The following is a 14,005-nucleotide window of genomic DNA, read 5'->3' as shown; positions in this document are numbered from 1 at the left end:
ATCTATCGATTGTAACTAGGATCGTCCTCTAGTTACTATTTCTTGTAACTAACGCATCTGCATATAGATGGCGAGCACGACAACTCACGTTGTCATTTTCGACAGAAACATTTCGTGCCACGTTAGGACGTAAAGAGAATCTTTTTAATCGTTAACGCTGCAACTGTTTTCACGTGTATTACGCGTGAAAATACAAAACGACCTCGAATTCGCCGTAATTAGTAGACTCTTTATTCGTCGTTCGAATTTCTTTCCCGTCCAAATTAAAAGGCTCGGAACTTGGCGCGTGGAAGTTTCGTCACGCGCGACGGGATTTAGGGTGAGAACCGTGGCACATGTTCGAAGGAAAACGAGTCGACCAGAAGATCGTGGAAAGATTAATTGCCAGCTGGGTCCCGTGCACGCGAAAGACGATCGCGCGTAGCCAGGATTTTCGGCGCGTCTCGCCGCTTTTGAGGCAAAGGGGGGGGGCACCTTCGATATATATCGTTCCTGGTGTATTTATGACTCGTGCTCGTTACGTGCCGCTTCGATGCATCGTACGCTTTACTTTAAGCTGCGTGGAAAATCATCGATAATACCTGGTTCTCGTCAAAGGCCGCAGAAATTTCTTTCGTCCACATTTTCTTTGATCTCTATTCGCGAATTTTCCGCGAAACCAGCGTTTATCTTTCCAACATATGACAATTCCCTAAATATTACGCAACAGACCTTGGAATAGGTTGCTAATAGATGGCCCACCATTTGTTCTGCCGCGTTTAGTATAAGTTTAGAAGATAAATAGGTGCACGGCTGTAGAACGTGCACGTTATAGTCTTAATTTATTGGATCTCTCCGAAAGAAGGTTAAGGAAGAAGGTTACAGAAGATGAGAGAACTCAATGGAAAACCATTTATATCTATAACGTAGCAATCGACAGAGATACCAAGAAAGGAGCGATTAGAAGGAGGTTAACTGTGAGAATAGTTTTGAGACTTGTCAGATAACGCAGAACTTGAAGACAGACGAGATGCGATTTTAAAGATGAATTAATTAAGAAAAAAAAAAAAAGAAGAAAAAGAAGGAAAATCGGGGTTATGCAATCGTTGAAACGCAAGAAACAAATTTGCGAGAATATAAATAGGAATGAAAGAAATAATATGGAGAAAGTTAGGTCGTTTAATCCGAATGAAATGTAACAGATAAATATACGAGATGCGAATAAACATCATAAACAAAATAAAAAGGAGGAGTTTCGCTCGTTGAATTTTAATAATTACATTTAATTGCAACTATATCTCTTTTGTAGACGTTGGAAAAAGCGTTCGGCTCTTAAATAATCTCTACAAATGTGGAATAATTAAGAGAAAAGGAGCTGCAGTCTGCTCGAAACTGGCCTGAAATTTGCATACGTTCTTTATACGTGCCTCTCGAACGCTTTTGTGAATTTTTTTTTGCCTATAAATATTCTCAAACAGATTTCTGAATATTTTAGCGATATCGGTTACATTTTTAGCATTATTTTTCGGGTTACTATTTTTGACTCTATCTTTCCAATGATCTATCGATATTTATCTTTACAATTGTTTTTCGAAATATCTTTTTCCTGTTCGACGAAGATCTCCGGATTTGAGCCTGTAGCCAGAGATATCGATTCGAGCGGCAGTGGAAGATAATAAATCACGTTCGAGAATGACACGTTCGGATTATCGAAGATTTACTCTGCCGCTATATAACTGGAAGGTTTGGTAGTTTCTAAAAATTTGTCCGCTCGATAATTTTGTGTTTTTCGTTGAAATATTTCCTATCCGTAAATCTTCGTTTTGTATCGTGTTTTTCGGATTACGATAGAAGAAGAAATATCGAATTTTGAGCTGCTCCGTCTACTTCTCTTGTCCCTAAATCTTCCTCGTTAAATCTAATGTACAGAACAGGGAGAACTTATCAACGCGCGCCCTATTTTCCCACCATGTAATATATTCCAAACTGAATCTCGCCATCTTCACTTTAGAACGTGCATGCTCTGCGTACATGCCTCGTCCCTTCAACGAAATGTTCATTTGGAAAACATCTCAAGTAGATCTCCTTTACCGCGTAATCATCCGCACCGCGTAAAGCAAACTTTATCAATTTTTAACATGTACCTTTCCTCTCGAAAGCTCAAGTGCCCTTTTCTTTCGTATTCGTAAATCACTCGCCGTTAAAGAGCCACGGAACTTCTCCAAACACGTGTACCTCCCCAATTTCGCCTCTCGAGCCAAACGACAGTTCCACGAACCATCATCGACGTCGAGATCAATCGCCGTAAACACGTTCGACGACTGGTTATCTTCATCCCAAAGCCTTTCAATTCCCCTCCTTTGTAACGTACCTTGGACGCGAACACGACGAATCCAGAAGACAACAATGGCCCATCTGTCCACTACGTGCCCTTCTCCGCGCTCCTCGCTGGCAGCCGAAGATAAAATCGATAAGATTTCTGGTGCAGAAAGAGGGAAAGGCGGCTTGTCCGTGGAAGCTGACGCGCGACAAACGCATAATACACTCGCGGCGCTCTATGAATCGGAAGTGAGCTTATTATTAGGCCACGCTCTGCGAATAGTCCGCACCTTGACGAGACGAAATAATAATGGCGCTTATAAATTCTGTAGCGTTCGAAGCGCGCCTCGACCGAATTCATCGAGGATTTTGATGCATCGCCAGTCGCTTTGGAACTTGGTGCGGAATTTTAAATTTAGAATATTATCATTTCAATTTTCCTCGTTTCGTCGTATTTGTCTGTACATGATTTTGTAGATTTAGAAGCGATGATTTGAATTCGATGGCATTTGGGGACAGAAGCTGAGAGTTGGATTTTAAATAATACGTTTCATGTTATTTGCTTTTATTAAGTATCGTACAGTGTATTTCAGTGTCAACCATCTATTTTGTCGAGTTTTTATCTAACTGTTTGATAATTCTTCGCTTTTGTCAGATTCTCAGATTTGTCAGATATTTGGGTGGCGTTTGGAAAACAGTTGAACGCGATTTATAACGCGGCAAGGATTTAGCGACGATTATTGACGAAAGTCAAATGGCCGGAGGAAGAGTTTTCGAAGAAACTTGCCGCGTGGCAACAATCGAAAGCATTGTCTCCCGAAAACGTTTCGGCGGGAGATCAGCCGAATACCGAGTTGTTCGTGGCATACATCAAAATCAAACGGTTTCTATTTATACGTTTTATAACAGCGTGCAACGGCGACGGCTTCGATCGGACACCTGTTTCCATTCAAACAAACTCGGTTCTTCGATTATTATTTCAATCCGTTGCATCGCCCCTCGAGCTTTACATAAGCGCGCACTGATTACGTATTCGATCGGTGTGTTGCACTCGACCGATTATTTTCAAGAGTTTGCAGAACGATTTTTACTGATCGTTACAGCTTTCCGTTGCATCTTCGGTTCTCGATTTTTTGTTTTTTTTTTTTTTAACTCTCGATGGAAGTTCGTTCTCGAAGAATCTTCGAACCTTCGAAATAAATCTTCTACGTTCTAATTTCTGAAATTTTTATCATCCGATAGTACGTGATATCTGCCGGACGTAGTTATTTTAAAGTTACAGCTAAATTTCACACTACATATCTATATACGATAGATTTTTGAAAATGGAATGGAATAATAAAACGAGAAAGGAAAGCTCTCCGACAGCTGGAAAATCGTAGAACGAACTTAACAGGAACAAAGATTAATTAGTATCGATTATTTGAAGTAGCATTTCGGTTAAACGAATCGAGTACTTGACGTAATTTAAAGGAATATTTCTATGTCTTTCGTGTCATAATATCGTATTGTGCAGATATTTTTACATCACGAGATAGATTCTTGGAACGCTTGAAACTCTCTTGCAAAAATATATCAGTATAATAATAAAAAAAAAAAAAGGAAGAGAAAATCGTAGAATGTTTTAGTGTCTTCTGATAAATAACTAAACGACAAGGAAAATAAACATTTAGAGAAATATACTCCTCGTTATAATTTTTCTTAACAATTTTCAACGTTGTATATTAAAACGCTAAAGAAGAAAGAAAGAAAAATAACTATGTCTCGGGAAGCACCATTCGGCGAAGATTGTTTTCACATTTATTTAACTCCGATTGGAGTGTAAAAATGGAAAAAGAGATACATACGTAGGTAGAAGTAGTTAATTAATGGAAATTCGGGCTTAACGCGCAGAATGTATCGCTTTGTTTCGCGATTCCACTCGGCCGACTATTTTCGTAGAGCTCAATTTCAAAATCTAAGCGTTCTTCCTCCTTCCGCTTCGTGGCCTCGATTCGCTGGATTCCTCCACATCCTCTCTATCATCTTCCCGTTTAATCGGTGTGAATAAATACGCGAGGGAAAATGACAAGAGGAAATTAGACCCACACACTCGTTTGTCGTTCGTTTGAAATCGTCGTCCTTTGTTTCCTCCATTTCTGGCTTTTATCTTCTCGTTAAAAGAAACACGGCGAATAGTTGGATTCTTAAAAATGAAATCGCTCACCTTCGTTCGTCAGTTCGTCCGTAGCAAGGAGACGAGTTAGATCGCAGCTGATTCAAAGTTTTTACGCGTTTATAGGAAATCAGAAGATAACAATCGTACAGATGTATAAAATATCCATACAATGGTTTCTGTAACAGTCGATAGTCGAAACGATCTTCCACCGAGGTTCTACCGTTTCAATCGTGCTCGAAAAAATTACGAACTTCCATAAGAATTCACCATGTAGCTGTCACTTTCTTCTACCTTTCGATCTTTCAAGCTGTTCGACGTGACTTCTGAGTGGCTCGTGTATCCCTGACTCGTTTTCCCGTGGCAGCATATAGGTCAGTGGGTATATACGTTGCTCGGCTGGTTTGGCCACGAACCGACGAATCCGTAGGAGACCAGATCCGGTCCGAGGAAGTGGACTTTTTGGTCGGCGGATGCCAGGCCGAGGAGGCCCGCGAGAGGACCACTTGGAAGATGGTGGAGTGGCGAAGGAACCGTAGAAGGTTGCGAAGGAGGAGTTGCAAGGGCATTAGGCTCCGAATACGGAACGATAAAATTCTTACGAAACGCCACGTTATTTCCCTCTCTGTTGTTCCATCTTTCATACTCTCGTGCATCGAACTGGCACTCTCACAAAACGAGAGGCAGAAACGTCGGAGGTAGAGGGAGGATCCTCGTGCGTTGTGGAGAGGAGATTGGGCAACTGGAAACGAGCCGGTGGCCGAAGAATTCGACGCTCGAAAACAAACCTCCGCTGGAGGACGCGTTTCGTTTTAGAGGACACGCCAGACACACGACGCGGAGCCGTCCGCGCGTCAAAATGTATTTTTGACGGCCGTTTGACAAGCTTTTAACGTTCCCCTTCCTGGCCTCCTCTTCTTCTTCGTCCGCCTCCTTTCCGCCTCCACGCAACGATGGATTTTCGCGCGTCCTGCGTGCCGCTTCTGTGCCTCGTTATTTTTGCCAATCGTGTTACGTAAGCGTGTGCGCTGCCTCTGGAAAGGTTACCGGAAAGTGACAGGTTCTGTGGCCGAGATAACGAGCAGGAGAACTGAAACTTTTTGAGGATATGCGAGCTGAAACGAGGCGCGAATACGTTTCGCTTTGCAACTTCCTGCGACGAGGTTTGTAGTGGTTTTTTATTCGCATTTTCTCTGCATCTATGTGATTTTTTGGGGAATATGAAATTTAGTTTAGAAACTGAAACTAAAATCACTTGCTGCGACCAAGTTCCTGCAAGTTGACGCGCTGCAGATTCGGAGATCATTTTTTCGTATTTGCGCGTTTCTCGTGTTTCAAGCGTATGCTGTATTTGTCTTACATAGGTTTGGGAATATTTCGCGACTTTTAGAAATTTCTTAATCGATCATTTTCAGCGCGATTCACGACGAATGTCGAGTTAAAATACTCTATCCTATGACAGCTGATCGAAAACTGGTCGCGCTTCAGCTAATCGATAAGGATCTTGAGTTTCCGGTTTCGTTATCAACGTTTCGCGATTCGGTTTGAATTCCTCTTTGTTCCCGCATTGATTCAAGCTCAATAGCCACGCTTTCAAGGACGTATCAATAAACTTCTCGTTCCCCGGAAAGGAGACTGCACAATAAGGGGAATAGAGATCCAGTTAGCTCCAGTAAACCATCGTTGAATCGTCGCTGAACGCGCGTGGAAATATGCTAATTCGTTTCTACAAATTAACCAACTACTATTTTACTTTTCCATGTATCGGCGAGTCACGTTGTTTGTTAAACTCTTAACGTTTACACGTGTAGATGGCGAATATACGTGTTTCTCGAGCATCGCATCGTGAGTTACATTTTTCCGAAAAGCTCGTAATCGTAAATCGAGTAAAATCGAGTCTTTAATCATTTTTGTGACATTAATTTCGAATAAAAATTAAAAGTCGTTGAACAAATTTCCAGAATAATTCGTATGAAACGTTTGAAAAAATTCACGAAAGAAAATTTCGTAATAATATACACGAAGTATATGAAAAAAGAATTATGTAGAAAAGAAAAAGTATAATAACTCGTGTAAAGCTCATTGTATATAAAATTCCACGATACAAAGATAGATTTTGCGTGATATACGTGTTTGTTTCTATATATCATGACAGATAATGGAAATCCTATGTACATTCGACTGTGTTAAATTAATAATAAATTCGATTGTAAAAACCATTCAAGATAATGACAAGTTTCCGTTACTTCTGTTCTTTTCTAATTAATTGCAAGTCCGGGAAAAACCGCAATCAAGGATGTTGCAGTTATCAGGCGTTCGAAATTCTCCCGAGAGTCGTAGAAAGGACGTAACGGGCAAACTGTTGAGATTTCGTTTCATTTTTGCCAAAACTCTCTCTCTCTTTCTCTCTCTCTCTCTCTGGAAATACATTCGATCAAAGATAAAGCAAACAGAAATGAGAAACAATCGGATTTGACTTTTGTATTTTTATGTTTCGTAGGTATTCTCCTCGTTCCCTTTATTTTTCAATTATTCCATTGAATAATTCCACGAAATTACAAGAAGACCGGCGGACTTGTTTGTCGATCGAGCGTGAGAAAAGATCGCTTTTCTTTTGTTTCCGACGGAAATAATTATTTAAAGAAGTGAGCGGAGTCGTTAACGCCATAAGATCCTGCGATAAGCTCCACGTACACAAGTAACGTTTATTAAAAAGAAGTGCTTCGAATTATTTCACGATTGTTTACGATTTGCAAATAGAGGAAGGAAATTCTGAAATCTGCGTTCCGTCCTTGTTCGTTGTTAATCGTTCGATAGGATCTAGAATCGATACGAAGAATAAATCTTTCCAACGTGATTAACAGATTTTCGAAATGATTTTGCGGATTATGATAAAACCGATATGTATCCATTTCATAGCCATCATTTCTCTAAGCATTCGACAAATTGGTATATACTCGTCGACTTCGTCGAAACGTAACGCTATGAGAAACTCGAATGCCATAAAGAGACTTCGTTCGCTTCCAACCAGCTCGAACCATCAAACCGCACATCCGCACTCTTAATCTCTGTTCTTGTTCCAGGTTAAATGGTAATCTAAATCGACCATGTACAACCTGAATCTGAACGTGAACCCTAGTCCGACGGCTGCCGCGGGTCTTCTCGGTGTCGCGGCGGCCGAGGTCACACCAAGGACACCGGAAATCGTAAACTCCCTAATCGCCATGACCAATCCCTTCGAGGGTTACACGAACGAGAGGAGCAGGGACCGTACGGATTCGACTAGTAGCGGTGAGCCGAGCCCACCGAGCGTTCAGCACACCTGTAGTCAGCTCATTAAAGAAGGTAGCCATCCGGTGGTGGCCTTGATAATATATCCTACAGGGTCCTCTCTTGTTGCCGAATTTCTTGCTCTTCTTCTTTTCTTTTACCGTCGAAACTCGCTATATATCCAAGGTTATCCGGGATTCGGTAGCGATTCTGGTTTTCTAGGGACAGTAACCGCGCAGAGAGTCTTGAACTTTCTACGATTGTAATCCTAATAACGGTAATTAATCGTATTTTTAAGGATCTTTAGACATTTCCTTCGTGATGCTACTCGGTTGCTGTGTTCCTCTGGTTTTCAAATTTTGTGCAGATACTCGAGCGAATAGGCTCGAGATAAATTACCTTGCGTTATAAATGGAACGATTTAAAAAATAGGCCGTCAGAAAGGTGCTGCTAGTCAGAAAACGAAAATGAGTTGTTCGCAGTGTTTAAAGCGGAACGGTAGATAATGGTAAAAATACAGATAGCGGAAAATTGGAGAAGAATAATTGTCGACAAAGTAGAGAGTCGTATTCGTAAAAACAAAACATTTTCGTTTGATGGATTTTTAGGAATGACTGGAAAAAAGCAGAAAGATCGAAGGAACGTTCAGACGATCGATATTATTGTCAATACCTAAAGTTCTCAACATTGCAGTGGCTTTTACGTACGATAATGTTGAAAATTTCAAATATTGACAATGATATATTGATCGGTCGAACGGTTGTTAGGAATATTTTGGTGAGCGATACTTTATATTCCAAAAGTCTTATATTATCGTTTTTAGTAATGGTTTAGGCGATTAACTGGTATTTGAACATCACAGGATTGAAGTTGACGCTGCAAACAAAAAGGAGAGCCAACGGGACCGGGGACGACACGAAAAAGAAGACAAAGAAGGAAGACGGGAGCGCAGACGACGAGGAAGAGGAGGAAGCGAGCAACAACAACAACCGCGGTGGAGTAAGAAACCTTCACATACTGTTCTCGTTAATACGATAAAGCAGTCGTGATGTTGGGCGATCCGCGCTGTAAGTCGCCGTTTCATCGATTTCACGGGTTTTCAAGTCAGACCGGATATGCTCATTCCATCCAGTTCTCTATCAGTTACTGCTCTCATCAAGAACTCAAACGCTACACCATAAAATAAATTACTTTCATACAGCTGTTCTTTATAAATGTATAAGGTACTGTGCAAAACTCTTCGGCTATTTGGTAAACGAAAATGCTCTGCTTTTAGAAATTAAGAAATTGCTTCTTAAGAAATATTTGATTTAAGGATTACGTATTAATAATTCAACCAAAGATATTGATTAATCTGTAGCGAAATAAAGAAAACATTTAAAGAGATAATCTTAAAACCATAGGTTGTTCTTAACGTCGTTATAACGTGGAAATATTTCCTAGAAATATCAATTGCTATTGCGAGGTCGTTAAATAGCCTAAAGCTTTTGCACATTGCTGTACTAAAAAGATTTCTAACGATAAGACAAGACTAGAATGGTTCTTAAAGATCTAAAATTTTTGTAGCTAACTCCAGAGGACGAGGAAAGGCGCCGAAGGAGACGCGAGAGGAACAAGATAGCCGCTACCAAATGTCGATTGAAGAAACGCGAGAAGACAGTGACCTTGGTGCAGGAATCAGAGATCCTGGAAACACAGAACCACGACCTGAAGTCGCAGATTCAGGAGCTGGAAACGCAGAGGCGCAGGCTAGTAGACATGTTGAGTCTCCATGGACCAACTTGCTTGAAGCAAGGTGGCACAGATACCTCGTACCAACAGTTTGCAGAACCTTTGCAGCTGCCCAGTTACCAGGAGAACTTTGTGCAGCCTCCGCCAGCATTGAATCAGCCTCAAAACTGTGTGACAGAATATCCGGTAAAGGTGGAAGAGTACGAGGGTGACTTTTATCGACAAGAGAGTCCCTTCGTGCCGACTTCAAACGCTGGTTGTACGGTTTAGTAGCTTTATAGACGTTCTAAAAACGTCTACCGCGCCATTTTCAGGAGTAGTCCTTGTGAAGATTCGGTTTACCGGTTGACGAATATGGTACGTTGTTCGGTTAAGAATCTAGGATCGTCTAACGATGAAAGAACAGTCGTATGCATTCCAGGAAGACGCAAGAAAGCGAAAATACCTATGTCGGTTAGCGGAAACGTCGTCTTGAAGACGATTTAGGAGTTTTGAACGAGATTTCGAGATTATTCTGGGTCCTTTTGCATCCTACTGAACTAGTATCATTAGAAGGATATTAAAAGTCACAAGTTACAAATTATCAATACCAAAATTGCTTTTCATCTATAATTTATAAAGGAAATTTTATAAATTAGAGATTATTCGATTATTTTATTTGCGGAAAGAATTGTAAAATTGTAAAGAAGAAATCTGTAACTGTAACTTATCATTTGTCATTTCATTAGTCAGCGATATTATTAGTTAGTAGATTATTACAAGAAACGACCCTGATCTCTTTCTTAATACTTCCGGTAGACCGAATCTTTTGGATCTCCCATCTCTGTTAATCGCAAGTCTGTAGTTCGTAAGTTGATTACTGTAATAACGGTGCGCTCCTGTCTTCTCCTTTCATCCTGTTTTCTTCTTCTTTCTTTTTTTAATATATGTCCCTTTATACTCGAAGCGTTCGATGGAGAACGCTTGAAGACATTCCTTGAAAGTAACCCTTTCTTGAAAATAAGTAACCGATTCCTTGAACATAAGTACTGTGACATTCTAAGGTATAATTAATGTAATCGATAAATGTAAGGTAGAAACGAATCACCTTTGCGATACCCGATTCATTAATATCGATATATTTGTATCGAACGTTATACAAAGAGAGATTATAAATTCTTATTTTATTCTTTACCGTATTGTATGATTGTTTTCTAAAGAAACATATACTTGTGGATTATGAACACGATGTAGTAAAAACGATTGAGCATGGCAAAGGTGTTTCGTTGCTTTAGGTAAGAGTCGAGAATTTCTTTTACAAATGGCGGTTCGCGTCAAGTGCCGTTATTTTATACGCGACATCTCGATTCACCAGTGAGAACAGAAAAGTATAATTTGTAACTCAGCATAAAATAGGTCCTCTGATATTGATTACGACTATCTCACGTGCATTGGGACGTGATTACGAGACGCGTTCTCAAAGGATACTTATAATTATACGAATAATCGAAAACGATATATTTAATACTGTGAAACGTGCATATTTTATACAGTTTACGTATGTTATTGTATTTACACTCGCAGACACGCACATGTCAAACACGTATGCGTCATTAACAGTTAACGAAAACACGATATACATGACGATTAATGACAATGACCGAACGACATACCTCAATTTCGTGGGTAGTTACCCTCCCTCAGTGCGTTTGCGTGGAAAAATTTGTTACAACTTAATTTTCTTTTATATTACAACTCTGATCGTTCGTAATCGTTAAAATTTTTAATACACGAATGTATATGTAATAGTGACAAGGAGGAATGCCAAAGAACCATCAGAAATATCGATCAGAGAATATTTTTGTTTCTTTATAACAAGATTATCGGTGGAAAAAAATTAGTAAACGCACTCTGGGCTACGCTTACGCGTTCTTGCAATGTACGGAAGCTAGTTTAATTCTTAGCCGAAAGCTACTTTAAATAGTGAAACGCTTTTTCGTGTCCACGGACTAAAAGATGCTTTTCATTCATTCGGAATGTTACCGCCGATTGATCTAACGAAAGAGAAGATTTTCCTTGCACTTCATAAAGCGGAAGTGAGACAAAGTCTTCCTCTTGTTCTTCTTTCACGAGATTAAGAAAAAAGCGTCCACGAGCATTAAGAATGATTTCTTTTTTTTACGCGTAGGACGAACACGTAACAGTCACACGTGTGGTGCTACATATATATATATACATATATATATATATATATAGATATTATATATATTTGCTTTTTATATAAATTTTATTAAGTTGCCCGAAAAGAGTATTTAATAGTTTAATACACATGTTAAGCGTATATTATCGATGTCTATTTACTAATGCAGAGTTCTGAAAGTAATAGTATATCAGATATATTGAAACAGAGTTTATATTTATATACGAGATTTTTCTATCGTTGACACATTTAGAAAAGAATCCGAAAATAATCGAAATAATTATTATTAATATGCTAAAAATGCACAATTGATTTTAATATGCAGACTGTTCGAAAGTATTGCATTTTATTTTAAACGAAAAATATTCCGATGCTTACGGAATATACATATACACATACATTTGTCAAAAAATCACGGACAAAATTGACGATTCTTTAAAATAAAATATAGAGTGTATTTTCATATAATTACGTTTGCTATCCAATATATACTGCCATTATTAAAATCCCAGATACAGTCGCTTATAGTATCTGGCCTATAGGTTGGTTGTCTTCTTAGTAAAGTATATTAAAAACGAAGTCTTTCTAGAGGATAAGTGCAGAATAACTTTAATAACCAATAGCAAACAGTATATAGGATTTTATTCATTGTAACAAAATCGTACTATTGTCTTTTTATTACTGAGTACCTGGCCGTGGTTTTCCATGCGACAGCTATTTTTTCTTAGGAGAAATGCATTGAATTGAAGCTAGAAAAATGGCTGACAAAATCTTATTGTTGTAACCCCTAAGGGAAAATTTTATTCTTCAAATAAAAGTGCCTTCGATACTAATCATCTAATGTTTATTTTTGCTTCAAGATACTCCATAAGTTTTAAAAGAAAAGTCTAAATGTTAAAAAAAGTACAAACAGTAAGAATATTACACACATATTTTATTATAAAATTCAATATTAATATTATACACACACATTCTCATGTCTCAATCACAATCAATTCAAAATGAAATACATAATTTTACCTTATAAATAAAGATACATAATGGGAGAAAACAGTGAAAATAATCTTATTATATCTTAATTGTACCTATTTAGTGTGAGCTTATGAACCCCTAAAACGAAAAAAGATATATAAATATAATTACTTGAATAAATGTAAAGAGTACACAACCAAATCTACTTACACAATGATGTTATTAATTGGAATATGGATTAATTTAACAAAAAATCCTATAAATCCCATTATACAAAAACCAATGGCAGTGGCAATGGCAATTTTCTGAAATTCTAAAAATCATCGTACAATGAGTTACAGTCGAAACTCATTTGTCAATCAACTTTATTAAAAACCTACCCTTTCTATCAGGCTTCGTGCATCGTTTAATAAGACGAATACTGTCTTTCGCGAATTGACGTCCAGGTTCGGTGAGTTTCTTCACTTGATCCATTATGTTCGAGCAACTGAAAGTAAAATGTACGTGTAACGAAGCAACACATTGAGCAAGTCACAGTTACACCCGATTTTTACAATTAGAACAAACCAATAGACGTGCAAATTACATATGCTTTTGAACATATAGTGCGCCTAATAATTTGTTATATCTCACTTGAACTAGATAGATTATATATATTCAATTTTGAATTCCTTAATAATAGAATTTGATTTATAGGTTATAACAAATGTTCTCTAGCGTATTATTAATATTTTTCTTAGTTTTCTTTAAAAAAATCGGAAAGTTGATTTCCAAAACACTGTACTCACGTTTTGTAGTATTGGAGGGCGATTCACAAAGTGTTATTTGACGTATACCGCGTGTACGGTATACGTATAAAAATCTGCGCTCGTCAGAAGTTGAGGCGCTACGTGGACACTATGCTGTAGGAACGTCACTTCCTAGTTACTGACGTTGGAATTGAAGAACTGCAGCGGGAATTTATAATTATTCAAATTTATAAAAATTTTTTGAATGACTTTCTGAAAAATTGTAATTTGGATAATAGTACAAAGTAACGAATAAGTAATTTATGAATATAAATTACATGGATTCACATAACTTTCTATTTCAAGAGAAAAAGTAAAAACGATACGGAAGGAAAAGTTTTTCTAAATAAATCAGTTTTCATTAAATGGAGGATAGATAAAGGGATGTTAATGCATGATATTGATTATCCATAATTTAATATACATAAATAAAGAAATTCATTTTATTATGAACTTTTTATTGAATAATATGACTTGAGAACACCTTACGAATTATGAAATGTCTGTTAGGGATTCCTACAATACCGGTCACGATCATATAAACAGGTCCCGACATTCACTAGGGAAAACCATCTGAAAATTGAGTTGTGCAAAAACAACATGGAAGAAAAT

At 38.2% G+C, this 14,005-nt stretch overlaps 2 protein-coding genes across 6 annotated transcripts in view; one reads left to right on the top strand and one right to left on the bottom strand.

Moving 5' to 3' along the window:
• The window catches only part of LOC126866111 (activating transcription factor 3), a 30,502-nt gene extending 18,036 nt beyond the window's left edge, over positions 1 to 12,466 (top strand). For 2 of the 5 annotated variants that reach the window (XM_050619274.1, XM_050619270.1), the window contains exons 2-4: positions 7,537 to 7,798; positions 8,586 to 8,722; positions 9,290 to 12,466. In XM_050619274.1, coding sequence (XP_050475231.1) covers positions 7,561 to 7,798; positions 8,586 to 8,722; positions 9,290 to 9,724 — 810 coding nt within the window. In that variant the 5' untranslated portion in view covers positions 7,537 to 7,560 and the 3' untranslated portion in view covers positions 9,725 to 12,466. Of the gene's footprint in view, positions 1 to 5,454; positions 5,617 to 6,133; positions 6,299 to 7,536; positions 7,799 to 8,585; positions 8,723 to 9,289 lie in introns of those variants that run through there. The other 3 variants (XM_050619273.1, XM_050619271.1, XM_050619275.1) reach the window with 3 other exon arrangements.
• Positions 12,467 to 12,546: 80 nt separating this feature from the next.
• LOC126866129 (protein transport protein Sec61 subunit gamma) lies at positions 12,547 to 13,552 on the bottom strand. The gene is made up of 4 exons (XM_050619303.1): positions 13,394 to 13,552; positions 12,986 to 13,092; positions 12,816 to 12,918; positions 12,547 to 12,743 (listed from the first exon to the last, which is right to left on the bottom strand). Exons 2-4 carry the CDS (start codon positions 13,077 to 13,079, stop codon positions 12,734 to 12,736), a joined length of 207 nt encoding a protein of 68 aa, XP_050475260.1. The 5' UTR covers positions 13,080 to 13,092; positions 13,394 to 13,552; the 3' UTR covers positions 12,547 to 12,733.
• Positions 13,553 to 14,005: the final 453 nt, after the last annotated feature.

Source organism: Bombus huntii, chromosome 5 (assembly GCF_024542735.1).
Source record: "Bombus huntii isolate Logan2020A chromosome 5, iyBomHunt1.1, whole genome shotgun sequence".
Taxonomy (NCBI): Eukaryota; Metazoa; Arthropoda; class Insecta; order Hymenoptera; family Apidae; genus Bombus; species Bombus huntii.
This window is presented reverse-complemented; position numbering and strand designations above follow the sequence as displayed.